The 19,291-nt window shown below is 41.6% G+C and overlaps 1 protein-coding gene across 1 annotated transcript in view; it reads left to right on the top strand.

Annotated features, from left to right (window-relative positions):
* EMILIN2 (elastin microfibril interfacer 2) overlaps window positions 1-19,291 on the top strand; it is an 89,338-nt gene that overhangs the window by 51,343 nt on the left and 18,704 nt on the right. Inside the window, exons 3-6 of the mRNA XM_040354030.1 lie at window positions 4,056-4,228; window positions 7,271-9,151; window positions 10,723-11,109; window positions 16,197-16,226. Coding sequence (XP_040209964.1) covers window positions 4,056-4,228; window positions 7,271-9,151; window positions 10,723-11,109; window positions 16,197-16,226 — 2,471 coding nt within the window. The remainder of the gene's footprint in view (window positions 1-4,055; window positions 4,229-7,270; window positions 9,152-10,722; window positions 11,110-16,196; window positions 16,227-19,291) is intronic.

Below are 19,291 nucleotides of genomic sequence, written 5' to 3'. Positions count from 1 at the left end.
TTATGGGACAAGATTAGGCAGAAGTGAGAAACTCCCAGGCCATAGCTGTTGAGTCAGCTGTCTGTCCCCTCCTCCCATGCTCCTCTGTAGTCCCCCCTGCTCCTCTGGTCCTCCCCCTGCTTCTTTGTTCCCCCCTAGGTGAGCGCTGCAGGGAGGGAGAGACAGATGAGCGCGGCAGTCCGCTGTCACTGAAGCTGGCCCACTGAGCCATCGGCCCACTGGGAAACTCCCTGTAGTCCCAATGACCAGTCCATCCCTGCATAGAGGGATGGACATGGTCAGCAACAATGCTTAGGTAGGCCGTGGCATTTAAACAATGTTCACTTGGTACTAAGGAGGCCCAAAGTGTGCCAAGGAAAAATTTCCCACACCATTACACCACCAGCTTAAACTGTTGATACAAGGCAGGATGGATCAATGCTTTTATGCTTTTTACGCCAAATTCTGACCCTACCATCTGAATGTTGCAGCTGAAATCAACAGACCAGGCAACATTTTCCACGCATTGAGTTGCTGCCATATGATTGGCTGATTAGCAATTTGTACTACCAAGCAATTGAACAGGTGTACCTAATAAAATGACCAGTGTGTGTATATATAATAATAATACATCTATAGAGCGGATTTTATGCAAAATTAGGAAACTAAGGGTGTGGAGAAGGATGTCATACAGGTTTTTTACTGCTTAACATGCTGACAGGCTAAATGTGAATGTCAACTTATACCTGTCAATTATATTCTCAATGTGCAAAGCATTTTGGAATCGGGTCAGGCTGCCCCCCTGGTTTAGGCCTCGACATATAACAAGCTCTAATTAGTAAATAATTAGAATACACTAAAACAACTGCATTTCAGGCTGGAGTTGGGAACTTACAGGTACAAGAAATTTACCTCATTATGGAATTCCTCAAGAGTTCATTTGTTTTTAGTGCAGGCGTGTTAACTGTGATGATTTGTGTTTGCGTTTTTTTTTTTTCAGTTTATTAGTTAGGGCTGAAGCCAACCCTTTTTATTTTTGGATAGAGTTTCTTGTTGTCTGTGTCTCTGCTGGGGACCGTCACCCTCTCTATTTGTCCTAGTGACCATGACCAATTATAGAAAGACAGACTGATAGAAAGTGATCTCTATCCCATTTTTTTTTTTTTTTTTAAGGACATTTTTTACAGATAAAAAAGAAAAAAGGTTGCTATGGACAGGAAATCATTTAAGCGACTGCTGATGTCAAATCATCAACAAAATTAAATGAAAGATAAAAGCCCCCAATGAGGAAAAATGGCAGCAAAGAGGGGTTAATTGGTCAAGAGCTAGCAATCAGAATTAAAGTACAGTTTCCTAACTGACCCTAATATCTCCCTATCAGCTTTCCTTACAACAGATTTAAAGTAATTGATACTCTGGTTGCTATATGCCATTCCTCTTATGTTGAGGGACTGGTTTACTCAAAAATCCCCTTATTGGCCCTTCCAAGCCTCTTAGTTAATGATCAAAGGCCATGCAGTGCATCATGACTTTAAAGACAAAATACAGATATGGATATTTCCATTCATATACCATACCTGTGGGATCCCTCTAGAACAGCCATTCTCAACCAGGGTTCCTTGGAACCCTAGGGTTCCTCCAGAGGTGGCTAGGGGTTCCTTGAGCTGTGGCTGATTTACCTCCTGTTTGATTGGAGGAGCCAGTGGTATTACACCATCTTCATAGTTCTCTGTAAGGGGGGCATTCTTACCACTACTTTAAAAAAGGGCATTCTTCTTACTGACCACCAAAGTAAGGGGCATTGTTCCCACTAACCCCCAATGAATGGGTTTTATCAGGGGTTCCCCGAGACCTGAAAATTATTTTTAGGATTCCCCAGCGGTAAAAAGGTTGAGAAAGGCTGCTCTAGAAGCTCAAAATCACTGTAGTAGACATCCCTACTACAGTGATCTTTACTGGTTCCCATGCTGAGTGACTGTCCTGCTGCATCCTGAACACAGGATGTTGGCCACTGGGCATGAGTGCCATTCAGAGAATACTTTGCTTTTCTTCAATGAATGCAAAGCATTCTTTAATGCAGAGTAACATGTAGCAGGGCTTTAAACATTTAGGTCGGATTCACACCTACGCAAATTGAATGTGCGTTTCCCCGCATTTAATTTGGATAGCTGGAGAATTTGAATGGCTCTCTATGGAGTCGGTTCACATATCTCCGCAGCGGTTCCGGTGCGGTGTGCCGGGGAAAAAAACGTGCCGTTTTTGGTGCGTTTCAGGTTCTATTTCAGCCCAAAATTCGGGCAGAAATCGGACCTGAACCGGTAATTTAGCACGCACCGGACCCCTGCTGTGAGTCGCATGCGGGAACGGCGTGAACCCAGCCTAAAAAAGGATTTCAGACTTTTTTTTAAATATAACACATAAACAATATACTTGGAAAAAGATACAGTGGATATTAGGAATAATGTATGATATAGAAACTAGGGGAAGAAAGAGCGGAGGGGTTGTCCACACCAATCAAATGTGTTTCAGCTATCCAATTTTCTAATGTCTTTCAGGCAGCTGTTTAATTGCTACTGCATTACATGCTTATTTTTCTTTTACTTTTTTACTACTTTACTACTTACCACTATTTCACGTTTGTAGTATACTTTATCTGTGTTCGCTTTTTTTCTTGTTATCTGTGTGGAGAACCAGCTGACTTTTTGCATACTTGTTTGCTCAGTCTTTTTGGTTGGACTCATGAGACCTTTCATACTTTTGGTTCCCGTGATAAGATTTCCATGTTTTCATTTCCTGTTTGCTTTGGTTTTCGATGCACACAGTGATGCATGTTATTTATGTTGTATTACAATGGCATAATTTACATTACAACCTATATATGACAGGATGTCATATATAGGGTGCAGGACTCTGGAGGTCATTATATGCAGGGTGCAGGGTTCTGGAGGTCATTATGCACAGGGTGCATAGTTCTGGAGAGCGCTAGGGCTCCGGAGTGTAATAAGAGCAGGTTGCATGGTTCTGAAGTTCATTACGTACAGAGTGCATGGTTGTGGAGTGCGTTATGTGCAGTGTTTTGGAATGTGTTACGTGCAGTGTAGGGTTCAGGAGAGCGCTAGGTACAGAGTGCAGGGTTAAAGAGTGATAGGTACAGAGTTCATCCATCCACATCTCACTACCGCACCCCTCCTCCACTATAACCTCTGCCCCCCCTTCCACCAACACCATCCCCTCTCCACTGTCCTCATCTTTTACCACCCCCCTTGCCCAAAGCTACAACATCTTTCACATGGTTGCCTTTCCAAAATAACTTTTCTGCAGCTTGCTCTACTACCTACTGCGTACACGGCTTACTTTTCAGTGCACACTCATTTTCAGCTCCCAAACTTCCTGACCAGGTAAGAGATGGGGATCATGGTGCAGCTCACCAAGTGCTGCTCTGGCCACCCTTGAACACGTGGTACTCTGCCACCTGCACTTGTCACGACTCAGAGGGCAGAGCAGGGAGGCTGTTGTAGGAGCCGTGGGAGAGCTGGTACTTTCACTTGCAAATACAGTAGCCGAGCTTCTGCATTTACAAGTGAAAGTGATGATCTGTGAGCATAGGGCTACCACCAGACAGAAAACAAACCCTGGGTATGTGAATGGACAGATGGAAATATAAGAATGTTAGCGATGAGGACAGGCTAGGGTGGACAAGACTGGTGGAGGCGGTGTAGGGCAAGTGAGAAAACAGATTTGAGTGCAATAGGGAGATATGGCAGATGCATGGAAGTTGGCATATAATGAACAGATGAGGTGGTGCAGGACAAAGCCCCTGTATTTGGGGCCGTGGGTCAAAGGTGAAAATTTGAAAAAATTTGAGAAAGTCCCCCCCAATCTGGGACTGTTGGGAGGTATGAAACTGGTGTCTGAAGCATAAAGAATTGAGACATTTTTGCAGTTTCAAATAAACTCAACCACGCATTGAAAATTTTCCATTTGAATATCTGTGACCAAACGTTGGATTTTGCTATGTATATGTGTGTGTGTGTAGCTCTTTGTAGCTAACCATGTTTATATGTTTCACTTTTTAGGTATAAGGTAAGCTTCAGGCCGAGGCACGTAACATCCTATAAAGTGGTTACAGAGCTAGAGTGGAGGTGTTGTCCAGGTTTTAAGGGTCACGACTGCAGTGATGCACCTGCAGACAAGATAAAGCTGACTCCTATACAGACACCTCGACCGAGTGGGGGAAAGAAGGAAAAAGGTGAGATTGTAGTTTTTTTGGACTGCTATTTTCTTTTTTATAAATTCTTTATTTTATCAAAAATACAAGAATGCTAAATATACTGCTATTTCTAACCAGATTTAAAGAAAAACTGTCAGGACAACACCTTTTTGATGTACCGGATGCCCCCATAAATCTTATTCCCTGCTCTAGTAGTTGGCTGACTACACATATTAGCCATTTCCTACAAGAAAAAGACCATTCATTTGTAAATGAATGTTGATGCAGTAGCTTTTTTTATTATAACACTGATATTTGTTCAGGTGATATAATAAAGGCTGATCCTCCCTTTACAAACCAGTTAGAGATAATGCTTTGAAGCATGTATCCGTTTCTTCACAACAAAGAAGTCTACAAAAATGTCAACTAAATTCTTGCTATGTATGTAGTGCCCCAGGATGTTTTTTTTTCCCTCAACAAGTTAGGCGCCCATAGCCGGAACTTTCAAATGCTCAGCCAGCAACGGCAATTGCCATATTTCTATGTTTCATCACAGGTTCCCTTCAGTAGGAGGTACATGTAACTATTCATACTTCCACCCACTATCCCATCAGATAGCGTTTTCATAAAATAAATTGAAAAGCCTATACATTCCTTTTTTTTACTGCAGTCTTCAGACTGGTTTGGTGATGTCATAAGTCGTTGGACGTCTTCCTTGGTGGCAGAGGTGGGCTGCCCTTCCTCTTGGACTAAGTGGCATTCACGTTATAACTTTGAAGCACCACCTGATTCAGGAATACTGCACTCTGCATGGTGATTCCCCATCTACTTGTTCCTTATCCTGGATCCAAAGGAAATTGGTCGAATTTTGCCAGACCTTATTCAACCAAGGAGTTAAGCAGCACTGGACCTCAAAAAAATTAGGACTACATGGGACTATGCTGGGGATATTGTGGTTATCTTAGTGAAAATGATGACAATTAGATTTTTTTAATATACAGTACTTAAATGCAAGGCATGGAATAATAAAAAAAATGGGGTTTAAAAGAAATCCTGTGCCAGTAACCCTGTTAAAACTGTGGAAGCACATAGCTGTTGTCTCTTGTAAAGCAGAATCATTGCTTGGCTGCTATATACAAAAAATATATTTTTAATAGCCCAAAATTTGATTTTAAAAATAAAATTTATTGAAAACCAATAAAATAAAGTCTTAATGTTAGAAATTCTTCAAAACAAGGATGTGGTCAATTGTGCTTCAGTTACTCGCCCTGCATTTTATCAAAACGTTTCTTGGGCCCCACCTATTCAATACAGCTGGATCATTGTGGAAAGTTCCATGACAGCTGATAGCTTTCAATTAAGGCACAGGAGATGGATCGCATATTCTTGTGAGACTTGTTAGAGGGACCTGCCAAGCTTACTGATAGCACATTATAATCATAATAAATGGGAAGATAAATCCCTATTACAAATGGCTTTTCCTTTGTCAGAAAAAATGAATTTTGACAGTCCATTTAATGGTGGAAAAATATTAGTAGGAAAGATTTCTACTATAAAAAGGTTACATATAATTTTTTGCACCACACAAAAAATATTTCACTTAACAATGTGGTGTAGTCATGTATGTAATTTGTTGTGTTTCCTGTGTAACTTCTTTTGTGTTTTAGTTATTGCATAGCTAGTGTTTTCCCTGGTGCCCTGTCTTGCTGCATTCTCACAACTGTAATCTTACTCAGGAAATAGTTCCTTCCAAAAGTTTTGAAGGGGCTAAGAAAAAAGGGACTAGTATTAAAGGAGTTGTAAAGGTTCTCGTTTTTTCACCTTAATGCATCCTATGTATTAAGGTGAAAAAACATCCAATGCTTAGTGCCCCCCCAGCCCTGTTTACTTACATGAGCCATCGAAAGTCCCGCGTCGAACGCGCTGGATTTCAGGCCGGTCTTCTTGGCTCTTCATTGGATAGATTGATAGCAGCCCAGCCATTGGCTTGCACTGCTGTAAATCAAATCCAATGACGCGGGCATCGGGGGGGCGGGGCCGAGTCCGGCATTCATGTCTATGGACGCAAATTCAGGACTCAGGAGCGCACCCGCAAGGTAACCCTGCTTCCCAGGGGGGGTTAGCTGATGCGAGGAGGAGCCAAGACAGCCCCAGAGGGACCCCAGAAGACGAGGATCAGGGCCACTCTGTGTTTGTTATTTTTTTTTAAATACATTTGAACCTTTAGTACCACTTTAATTAGACTTTTTAGACCCTTTTTACCTAAAATGTTTAGGAAATTCTCCCTGAAGTAACTTTTACTTACTTGAGGTGTTAGACGTAACCTGTATTGGTATTGAACTGATTATGATTTGTAGGATTTTGCGCATTAACACTTTTGGTAACACACAAAAAATGTAAGTCTTGTGGGGTACAGTATATACACTACCGGTCCAATTTTTTCAGTTTCTAGTGAAATTTTCACAGTTTAAAGTTTAAATATACTCTGAAAATAAAGCATAGAACAATTAGACATAAAAAATAAATCATGAAATAATTTTCTTGAACAAATTGGAACCTACATTTTTGACTCAATCAAAGTAACCACCTTTTGCAGATATAACAGACAAACACACTCGTGGCATTCTTTGTAAAATGGAAGTGTGAAGGAAAGGATACCTGCAAGTGCAACACATTTGTGGGAACTTCTGCAACAGTGCTGGGGAGATGGTTCCAAACAATATTTAATTTCCGTTTTAGAAAGGGCTGAATCATTGCGATTTCGCCCACGATTATGTGTGAATGGAGCTTGTCAGGCTGTATTAACACATTCAGTTTACCTTTGTACAATTTGACATTGTTCACTGTACTTGAACTGTTTACATTTCAATAAACTGGAAAAATTGTTCATTGTAAACAAAATAATTTCTTGTGCGCCACTGTGCTAGTGGGGAACAGAGATGCTTGTGGTACAGTGTCTTGCTTTTCCTCTATCAATGTTCAGCAGGTTTGTTCCAGTCTACCAGGTTTAGCTGATCAGATCCTTTTTGTTTGCATTTTTAATTAAGTTTATATTAATTGATTTATTTTTTCATGTTATAGATCCAAATGGACAACCACAAAAAGCTCAAGACTCCAAGCAAGAGTTTCAAGAATTGAATGAAGCACAAGAGAAAAAAATTCAGGGTCTTGAGGAAGAGGTACTTCGACTCACACAGACTATGATTGATCTACAAACGTCTGTGTCAGGAGTGAATGAAAACTTAAAGATAACTGTTCAGGAAGACGTCAGTACGTTTTTAAATGCATGGCTAAACAACTTGGCACCGACTGCTAGTGCCACCGGTGGCAAGACAGAATACTTTTTGCCTGGATTTTCTGCGAGTGCTGAGAGAGAGGATGGGACAAAAGATATTGTTTCTGAACTAACAACTGCCCGAAAAGAACTACAGACTAAGTCTGAGCAAATTGAAGACCTGAACAGAAAAATAAATTTGTATGAGGAACGATTAATTGAACTAGAGAAAGTATCCCATGGACCAATAGGAACAGCATCTAGTGTTAATGTGCATCAGGCAGACCTGGATGACAAACTAGAAGCCCTGAGAAATGAGATGATGGAGGGTATGGACCGGAAAATGGCTGATCTGAAGAACTCTTGCGAATATAAATTAATAAACATTCAACAGCAATGTGAAGAGAATGAGAATAGCTGTTCAGGAGTCAAAGAATTTGTTTTGGAACAAGACACAGAACTGCGGAATGAAATAAACAAGTTGAAATCTCAAATGGAGACTGCGCCAAATGGCAGTTCAGGTTGTTGTAAGAATGTTGCTTTTGATGCCACTCTTAAGGATCTGAATGAAAAAGTTGAGAGAATTGCTGATGCTCACCGAGCTCTTAATTTCCGAATAGATAATGAAGTGCAGCATCTTAATGTCCCTCACCCAGACCAGTCATGGAATGAAAGATTAAATGACTTAGAGTTTAAAGTAAATGTCACGGAAAAAAATGCAGAGGAACACTGCTTTTACATTGAGGACACACTGAGAGGTTTAATAAATAATAGCACAGAAGATATGAACAGTCTAATTGACCAAAAATTCCAACTGCTAGAGAATAGGCTGGATGAACTCAGCAAGAATCATGCTTCTACTGATTCCAGTCATTCATTTTCTGGTACTGTCCTAGAAGACCTTGACGACTTAAAAGATACTGTAAAAAAGCTTGACACTGAGCTGAAAACAGCACTATTTGGCAAGAATGGTCACCTAAATAACAAGGAGGGTGATGGTAGTTATCAAGTCTTAGTTCAGACCCAGTTGAGCAATTCTGTTTTCTTAAAGTCACTGATTGATACAATGAATGAAAAATTTGAACATCTCCAGAACAAGACATCAGATCTGGAAACCATACAAAGTGAACTCGGCCAAGTTAAATTTGACCTTTACAAAATTGAGGACAATGTTGATTTATTAAATGAAAGATTTAACTCAATGAAAGACCAGTTGAAGAATTTGGACTCTACTGTTAAGAACACTCAGCTTGGTCTATCTGCAAAAGTAGATAAAGTTACTAACCTTCTTAACAATACTTCAGACACTTTTGTGAATGGCAAATGTTGTGGTGACCTGCAAGACAAGTTTGAAGTATTAAAGCATAACCTAACTACTGACAAAGGCAAATGTACAGATAACACTCAGGGAGTCCGAACAGAGATTGCTAATGTTGATGCCAGAGTTTCTAAGCTGGAAAGTGTGTGTGGAAAGCTGGATACAATTTCTGGCAGCCTGCAACGAATTAAAGATGGGCTTAACAAACATGTTACCAGTTTATGGAACTGTATACACAACATCAATGGGACAATAAAGTCACATTCCAAGGACATTTATGGCCTTAAGAATTCAGTCCAGGTGTTCCAAACTCAGATCACCAATATTGCTACTGATCTGCAGGATCTTATTAAGCGTCAGCCTGGGGAAGGTAATGATTAGCATCACTAATTCATGAATGAACATATCCTTTTGTAAACATTGGCTTTGGCTTATAATAACTATCATTTTGACAGAATTGGCCTTAGTTTATAACATAGAAAGACATGTCCGGTTTGCCTGTTTTGTTAAACCTGTCTTTTACTGAAAGTTGCTGATGTTTGTACGAAATCCTTTTTTATTTACTGTGTGAAGGATTGTGATGCTCCTTCAGACCATTGTTTGTTTGAGTTGAATGATTATTAATCCCATCCTCAGTTATTGACATTTTTTTTTCTAGTTCTAATAGAATGTTAAGAAATGGTAAAGCTGGTCTATCATTTTTATCATAGGTGAATTTTAAATGATAGAGACAGAATATCAACCAAAAATCCAGAAGAAAACACATAAAACAAATGCTATAAATTAAGTTGCAGTTCAGTGAGTAAAATACATATTTGATCCCCAAGCAAAACATGACTTGACTGGGGGATGGTGTTGTTTGGGTCATAGTCAGCATTTTTCTTCCTCCAAACACAGTGAGTCGAGTTAATGCCAAAGACCTCAATTTTGGTCTCATTTGACCACAGCACTTTCTACCAGTCCTGAACTGCAACTCAATTTATAACATTTGTATCATGTTTTTTCTGGATTTTTGGTTGATAGTCTGTCTATCATTTAAAATACACCTATTATACAAATTGTAGACCCATCAGTTCTTTGTAAGTGAAAAAACGTACAAAATCTGCCAATATATGGTAGAAGGGAGATTATGGTTTGGGGTTGGCCCCTTCCTGTTAAAACATGACTGCGCACCTGTGCACAAACCAAGGTCCATAAAGAAATGGAAGAGCGAATTTGGGAACAGTGCAAGGGGACCAGGAGACAACAGTGCAGGGGGGCTGGGAAGGAACAGTATAGGAGAGCTGAGATGGAACCGTATAGGGGAGCCGAGAGAGAACAGTATAGTGGGGCCGGGAGGGAACTGTACAGGGGAGCCAGGAGACAACAGTAGTGGGGGGGGGGTGAACATTATGGGGGGGCCATGAGGGGAAAAAGTAGCCAGGAGATAAAAGTATAGGGGGGCAGGAGGGAACAGTATAGTACAGGTGGGGCATAAGGGACACTATGGGGGGGAGGGCAAGAGGGAACTGTATAGTACAGTGGGGCCAGGAGGGAACTGCATAGTACATTGGGGCCAGGAGGGTACACTACTGGAATCTGTAGGAGTTTACCTCATGCAGATTTGTTCAGGGAAGCTGCTAGATTATGATCATATCTTGCACACTGATTCCCGCCCTCCCTCCTCTTCATCACTCCCATGTGATGTCACACACAGGCTCCTGGGATGGATAGGAGGCGAGGGTCGGCTGGTATAGGTGCTGTCAGTTGTTTTCCTCTGCACTCTGCAAGCCTGTCAGCTCTTTGGGGATGTGATCTACTATTCACCTGCTTGTGATGAACAGTAGATCATGGCAGAACCCCTGTGGACCTTTTGCGGAACCCTAGGTTTCTGCGGAACCCCGGTTGAGAGACACTGCTGTAAGTATAGTAAAATAACAATATTTCTGTCCTTCCTCTTAGGTAAAGAACCAGAAAAAACGACACAAGTTAAAGCTACACAGCCACCACCAAGAGTAACAGAGAAACCCAGAGTTCCACAGCGTCCAGTAATCCCCCAGGTGCCTATCATACCTTCACTCCCTGAGCAACCCAAACAACCTAAAGAACCACAACTACCTCAAAAACCAACTGACAAAAAACCAGAGCAACCATCATCCGAACCAGAGCCACCAAGCCCAACTGGCTCTATTGTGATACCTCTTGTTCCTGGAAGAAATGGTGATATTATTATGGAACATGGCCAAGCTGGCCCTCCAGGAAGAATCATCCAGTCTGGATCGGGAAGACCTCAAGGTGCCGATGGACAGAAAGAAATGGAGATGTCTAAAGGCTTTGCTGGAGCACCCGGTAAATTCAGTGTAAAATACAGTCTTATGTTGTCAAAATACTTGGGACTGGTAATCATTTAAAGCAGATAAAGTAGTACATGAAAATGTGACAGCTGCATTTTATTATCAGACCATACAGGTAAATAGAGTTTTAGCTTTTGAGTATGAAAACCTGCATCTGGAATTTGGTTCTGGCCAAAATAAAATCCAATGGGATATTAGGGGGAGAGCTTAGGGTTTGTACACCACCTTGATACTACATCAGCTGTTTTCCAACTGTAGCTTTGCCAGCACATGATAATGTGTCAGTTGATTATCTTTTTTGCTGGTTGCTAAATAAAAGAATATCAAAATGCAAGAACTAAATTTACAGCTTACCAGTCTTTAGATGTGGTGGCTGCAATAGATTTTATTTTTATTTTTTTATGGCAAAGCACATTTCCTGGAAGTACAGAAACATGTTGGTTGATTCTTTCAGAGTTCCAGTGCCCTTGTAAATATTTGTGCACTGAACAGAAATCTCAAACAATGCTGTCAGCTTTTCCAGCTATCTTCTGTGAACCGCAACCCCTCCTCATCATTAAATAGAAATTAGGAGAATTGAAGGTGTTCTTTAGTTCTGTCCTAGGGTGACAATGCTTCTTAATAGGTACAGCAAAGGTTGTCACCCCCAGGACATAAAGTGTGTTACTGGCAAGATCACAAGATATAAAGCTAAGTTATCCTTCACCCATTTTACAAATCAGTATTATGACAAAAGTAAATACACTTAAAGACACTGAGAATATAAGCACATTAAATGGCATGTAGCACTACCCCCGTAGGAGCTGCTGGATTAGATTTGGGCCTTGCACGTTGCCTCAACATTCGTTGTCTAGGGGAAGAAAGTCTGTAAAGAACCCCAATGTCCACATAAGTTGTAACCTTTAGCTGTTAGGTTTTATTTTTCTCATAACTTACAAGAAAGTAGAAGGATGGAGGAGCAGGGGAAGGTTCAGGCACATAGTACAGATCACTGGGGAAAACTTCTAAGTCCCAAAAAGGTCACTCACCACTTCCTCTCGAGTTAGTATTGCTCACCCGGATAGGCCCCTCTCACTTGGCCTAGCAGCCGGAATGATGCACGAACAATGATCAGTAAAAGTCTCTGCAAGTTTAGCGCCTGGCTACTTTTCATAGCAGGTGCTGCGGTAAATTTAGGGGGGGTCAGAGAGTTAGTTGCCTCTGACCATGTTTATTTGGCTAAATTTAAGGCCTCTGTTCCAGCTCTGGCTGTACTGTGTGCCTATCCTGCTGTCTGGGGACTTCAGGCCCCCCAGGCGGTAGGTGGCAGCAGTAGAATCAGGGTCATGTGGATACTTTTCCTCGGCAGCTAATCAGGAGGGTTGATCGCCTCGCTGTGCATACTGGGGAGGGGTATTTAGGGGGCAGACGCCGTTGGTTAAGGGTCGTCGCCTTGCCCCCATCCACCTGGGCAGTCGTCCAACCACCCCCATGTGTGGCCCTCCTGGCCGGGGTGTGTGTGTTGCAGTGTTCCTGGCTCCGGGACCACGTTGGTCCGGAGCATTAATCTACCTTGTAGACTCAGTAGGTAGACTGAGTCTGCAACTTGCAAGTGGTCCTGGGCTGTCTGTCCCATGGGAGGAAGCTGATCGATGGAGAACCTGTCTGGGGGATACCGAGCACGAGGCTGGTGTCACAGGAGAGGCCTATTTGCTCATCGAAGGACACTTCATATCTGAGAGGCTGGACGGTGGTCGCCTATCAGTTCCTGACATAATCAAGGCTGTGTGAAGGAGATCCGGGTGCTGAATACAGTTGAGAAGGATTTTGGACCAAAACTATCTCCACCTTTTAGGAGGGTCTGTGGCAGAGACTTCGCCCTAAAGTTCCAAGTGACACTCTGGCTGCTAGACTGGTGAGAGAGGCCTATACAGATGCGCTACACCCACTCTGGCTAGAGTGGCGAAGAAAGTTGTTGTTGGAAGCAGGACTGTTTCCAAGAATCAGTTACACCTGAATTTGTCACCTTCCATTCCTTCTATCACTTCACCTTTCTACTATTTACCATTTTTACCCCATTGGGTAGTAAAAGCACAGAAAAGACACCTGTCAAGTGGACATTGACTTTATTACAGCTCTTATCCAGTACCCTAGATGGCGGGAAGATAGAGGTAACGTGCCACCCAAAACAAACCAGCAGCTCCTTTGGGGGTAGTACTACACAAGCAAAAGTGAACAGTCCGGAATCCTCTGCCATAGAATTTGGTACTCGAATTTCCAGCCATACAGTTCTAGAGCCTTTAAGCCGACCCGGCGAAACTGTAGATCATCCCTTAACCTCCCTGGCAGTATGATTATTTCAGATTTTAGGTGCTGAAAGCGGTACCATTATTTTGCAAGGAAATTTGGCGTTTTATACTGTAGACCTGTAATTCTTAGGAATAATTCACTTAAATCTGACCAAGCAAGAGTCTAGTAGGCATCCCAGGTATGAAAAAGATTGAAAAACAAAAGATAAATTATAATATAATAAATAATTATAACAAATAATAATATAATTATAATAAAAATTATTCAATAATGTAATCAACTCAAAATCACTGAAATTTACTCCGTTGCAGAATTGTCGCTGTCATTACTTTTATTTTTTTTATGACGAATTTCCCCACAAAACGCTATCGCTCATTTCTGCAAGTGATTATAATTTATTATCGCTGTTTTCTAGCTGCTCTAAAACCACTTTTGACATTTAGGGACACTTTTGGTTGCAGGCAGAAAGAACAGTTTTTAAAGAACAGTTTTTATTGTACAAAAGTACATGCAGAACACTGGGCAGATCACTAGGGACAAAGGGGGTGTGTATTTTTTACACACAGTACTGTAATCTATAAGATTACAGTATACTGTATGTAATGTTTTTGTTTACTTTTTTGAATTTGGCGCCGTTCTCCACCCCCGTGCATCGTAACATCGCAGGGAACGGAGATCGGCGGCACAGAGGGACACTGTGTGAATCGAGCGAGGACCCGCTCGCTCACACAGCGCGGCGGCATCGCTCGATCCAGGGACAAGGTAAGTAACTTTGTCTCTGGCTGCAGCGCGGCTAATCCGAGTCTGGCTCGGGGATACCGCTTTTGGTATAAAAATCTTACCCCGAGCCAGACTCGGGAATACCGCCAGGAGGGTTAATAGAGTCACCAGGCCTATCCCGAGACATCAGCCTTCCACTTGGTCCCAGCCTGGGCAGGTCCTCCCCTGGTTTTCTCCATTAAGTAGTTTCCTCTCGTGAGACAGACAGCTCAGGATCACTTGAAATCATAGGCCCCAGTCAGGATGGCTGTGCCTACTTGGTAGAAGTACAGCCTCGGGCCAACTAGACCCCGAGGCTAAACGACCATCAAGGACCACGAGCCAGGAGGGCCTTGAGGCGGAGCCCCTCACAACATGACATCTGTCCCTTAAGTATCCTTCCCCAGCATGCCCAGTGGGAAGACCACTCCCACTGGGCTGCTCCCGGGAAAAGACACCCAATTCACCGTAGCCTGTCTGCCTGAATTCCAACATTGGCCGATGGTGGTATCGCCACCTACAGGCAACAGTGGAAAAATCCCTCCAAGCACAGCCACTGCCAGAACAGAGGCTGATTTGGTATCAATCATCAGCTCAGACACCCACTAAATTTAACATAGCGCCTGGTCATCAGGAGCAGGGCGCTACATACAGATACTTTTTGTTTTTTTTAATGTGGGGGAGTTAAAGTGCAACCAATGATTATAGGATCATTGTTTTAAAGGGTTAGTTCATATTTAAAAAAAAACTGCCTATGCAGCTAAAGCCTAGTACACGCTGCTATTTCTTTATTTTTTGATCAACCCAGCGGGAATGAAAAGAAACTGACAGCTCAGCTCAGAGCCGCTGTACTAACAATCTTCCCTGCTTTTATATTGTGTTCTGACAGGGGGATCCCCCCCCCCCCAGCCAGGACACTCCATTCAGAGCTCTCAGCCATTGACTGAGAGTGCTGATCGGAAGGTAGTTGGCAGATCTTTTTTGGCCATGCCCCTTCAACAGAAGTCAGCCGAATGGCCAGATTCTGTCTGACTGGCTGCAGTACACACTGGCTGAATGTCGTCCAGTTTCTGTTAAACCGGCCAATACCGCCCAACATCTGGCCCGTGTGTACGGTGCTTAAGGGATGTTTACAGATAAAAACAAACTGTGTCGCTCTGACTATATTTGAATGAAGCCCTTGCTATAGGTGTCGGGTAGGTCATTTACATGCCCCCTATACAAGCCTGAATAGAATGCCACGGTGACGTTACTAAGTGAGGCCTAGTTGTTGCTGCTCACCTCCACCATCACAGTGAGCTTTTCTCTGATATAAACCTGCTCTCCCTCTCTCCTATGATGTAGCTATGAGCTGAGGGTTTCAAAACTCAATTCTGTGATGAAGTAGATGAGAAGTAATGACTAGGCCTCATCTAGCAACATTCTTGGAGTATTCCATTTGGGCTGCAAGATGTGCATAAATGTGGTATTGATCATTACATACTTTTTATTTCTGCTTATTTTTGTAAAGAAAAGAGAGAAAATTTAACATCAGCTTTGTACTGATTTAATTTGTTTTTCTCAAGCAGAACAATCCCAACATAAGTTATAATGGGTTAATACAAGAAGCTTCATAGCAAATCATTAAATCCCTTTTTTGTCATGGAATAGTGCTATGTGTGAGTAATCGGAACCAAGTGTATTGAACCTATTTATCTACACATGAAGTTAAAGAACATTGTGAAAGCCACATGTTTCTAAGTCCTGACATTCTTTATTAAGCAGCCTCTAAATGGTTGCATTCATCCAAGTAGCACAACAAACTTGAGCTTGAGAAAATGATGTGCATGGATAACTTTAGTTTAAGTTATACAATATGCTATAACCCCATTGTTAGAGACGGATTTAGATTCATAGTTCAGATTCTGTTCTGTGCGTGCTGCATACTAAGGCTTTTGTCCATGGTACATAATGATTTTTCCTTTTTTTTCATACATGATCTGGTACAGTTGCTAGTAGTTTCCTTTAGTTCTAACAAATGTCTTTGTTTTGCAGGATACCCCAAGCCATCAAAAGAACCTAAAGGTAATTTCACTCTTTGAGTGAAGAGATGTACACTACAATAGCTTTATATTTAAATTGTCAGTCACCAGCATTAAGCGGGCCGTACATAGGAAACAATCTCCAAATGATATTAAAGTTGATGTAAACCCTCACATATACCCAGTGAAGTGAACAGTCTCAGATGATACACAGAGATGAAAACCCTACATATTTTTTACATATCTTTGTCTATAGCTTGCTATATTCTTTAGAAAGTTCAGATGGTGTTAGAATTTTCTCTTCCTGTTCATCACTGGGAGTTAAGTCTTGGCATACACTGTGTGACAGCTGATTGGAGGAAAGGCAGAGGAAGAAAGGAATGTGCTGTGAATAGACTAGCTCTCTGCTAATCTATTTATAGCACCCACTCAGAAACAAAATGCGCTTTTTTTCATCGGAAATTCCGATCGTGTGTGGGCCCCATTGGACTTTTTTCAATTGGTGTTTAGAAATAGAACATGTTTTATTTTTTTTCCGATGGGAAAAAAAACTATAGGAAATTCCTATCGTCTGTGTGCAACTCCGACGGAGAAAAAACCCATGCATGCTCAGAATCCAATCGAAGCATGCTCGGAAGCATTGAACTTCATTTTTCTCGGCTCGTCGTAGTGTCGGAATTTTGGTCTGACAGTGTATATCCAAGACAGCTTAAATGGAATTCCGACTAAAAATTCAATCGGATTTTAGGCCATCGGAAATTCCGAATGTTGTGTACGGGGCATAACACAATGACCGGTATTCATGTCCTGCAAAAAAACAACGTTTTTCTAAACGTGATTTGTCGTGATTCCTCTCAAGCCTGCCTTGCATACAGATGTTCGTGAAAAAAAATGCTCAAGCAAAGTGCGGTGACGTACAACAACATGTACGACGGCACTGTAAAGGGGAAGTTCCATTAGAATGGCGCCACCTTTTGGGCTGCTTTTGCTTATTTCGTGTTGCCGCATGTTAGTAAAAGTTTGGTGAGAGACAATTCACGCTTTTCAGACTTCGTGCTTTTCAGTCTGTTACAGCGTGACGAATGTACTATCTCCATTACAAACGCTAGTTTTACCAGAACAAGCGCTCCCATCACATAACTTGCTTCTGAGCATGCATGTTTTTTCCCCCTTGTAAAAGCGTACACACGACGTGAAAAACGACGATAAAAAATAGAGCAGGTTCTAAAAAAAAATCGGCCATTTTTCTCGTCGAGAAATACATTTACACGACCGTTTTTCATGACCAATTAAAAAAATTGCATTTTTCTCATCATGTGTACGTGGCATTAGAATAGTTTTTACATTTTAGAATGGGATGCCTTGAGATTGTCCATTTTTAAGGGTGCCTCTGAGTGAGTGAGTGAAAAACGTATATAGCGCAACACATGCGAACTGAATCGCCTCTGAGCGCTGAATCCATTCTGTGAGTGCAACCCCTTGACCTTAGAAGAGATGAGTTTTAATCTTTCTCCTGAAGGTCAAGAGGTCAAGTGGTTTTCAATCGAGTGGTGGTAGGCATTCCACAGTCGAGGTCCCTGGACTGCAAACCTTCGATCTCCTTTGGACTTGTATCTGGCTTTGGGTATCTGGACAAGGTTTTGATTGGTGGATCGTAGAATACGATTGGGGTTATGAGCTTTTATTTTTTCGCATAGATATTGGGGGGCGTTTCCATGAATGCACTTATGCATTAGACAGAGTGTCTTGAAAGTGATTCTGTCTTTTACTGGCAGCCAATGAAGGGATCTCAGTGAAGGTGAGATTGATTCCCATGTTTTTTTGCCAGTCACAAGTCGAGCGGCCGTATTTTGAACGACTTGCAGACGAGCGATTTGGTATTTGGGGAGTCCGAGATAGAGGGCATTTGCATAGTCCAGTCTGGAATTGATAATTGTTCCCACCACGACTGCAACGTCTTCTTTCGGAATAAAGGGGGTGAATCTGCGTAGTAGGCGCAGCAGATGGTGCGATCCGCTGACCACTGACCCTATTTGTGCATCCATTGTCATGTAGGTGTCAAAAATGACTCAGAGACTTTTGACTTTGGCGCTAGGTGTGATGGATTGACCCAGAATGGGCGGGGGCGTCCATGTTGTTGCGGGTTGATTTTTCTGGTTGGCGTGAAACAGAAGAAGTTCTGCTGAAAAAAGGTCGAGAAACACTGGTTTAAAGCATTAAACGGATACAGTTCTGTTCCTATCTAATTTTCCAACTTGCAATAGCACGCCTACCAATCAGAATGCCCAAATCTGACCAATTTTCATATGTCTATGTAAGCTACACTCACTATTAGGTTACAGCAGTGTTTCTCAATTCCAGTCCTCAGGCCCCCCCAACAGGTCAGGTTTTCAGGATTTCCCTGAGATGAAAAGGCTGTGGTGATTACTAAGGCAGTGAAACTGATAAAATCACCTGTGCAAAATAATGGAAATCCTGAAAACCTGACCTGTTGGGGGGGCCTGAGGACTGGAATTGAGAAACACTGGGTTACAGCAAAGGGGCCATATTCTTACAGATAATAAAATATCCTTGGTATCCTAAATACTTCAAGGTGATATAATATCTGTTTGATGTGCTTGTTTATTGTGAGTGCATATCAATAACAGTTTCATACATTTAGAAGATAGATAAAGATTAAGCTAACTAATCTTGTTCAATAAAGAATTCTTACACAGATCAACCAATCAGAATTCACTCTTCTTAAAATTCAACTTCAGGGTCAAAGTAATCCTGGGAGGGAAGGATGGGGAAATGTTTTCATTATACTTAAATTATTTAATTACAATTTTTACAGAAATTCATATTATTGGTCTTAATTGCTCTTTATCACTTATATGATGTATTGTTTATTGACTATGTAATAAAGTATCACTGCACTGTATATCATTAGGATGTGAGTGAGTATGTACAGTAAATGGGATCAGTTAATTGGAAATCCATTACTTTATTTCATGGGTACAATATACTGTAATTAGATTTAAATTACAAATAAATGTTAAAAACAGTCAATTGCTAAAATGAATGCAGATATTGGGTAACTTCTCATAATACCAAATAAAATATAAT

This window comes from Rana temporaria, chromosome 5, assembly GCF_905171775.1.
Source record: "Rana temporaria chromosome 5, aRanTem1.1, whole genome shotgun sequence".
NCBI classification, from domain to species: Eukaryota; Metazoa; Chordata; class Amphibia; order Anura; family Ranidae; genus Rana; species Rana temporaria.
The sequence above is the reverse complement of the archived record's forward strand: the minus strand, read 5'-3'. Positions and strand labels throughout refer to the sequence as shown.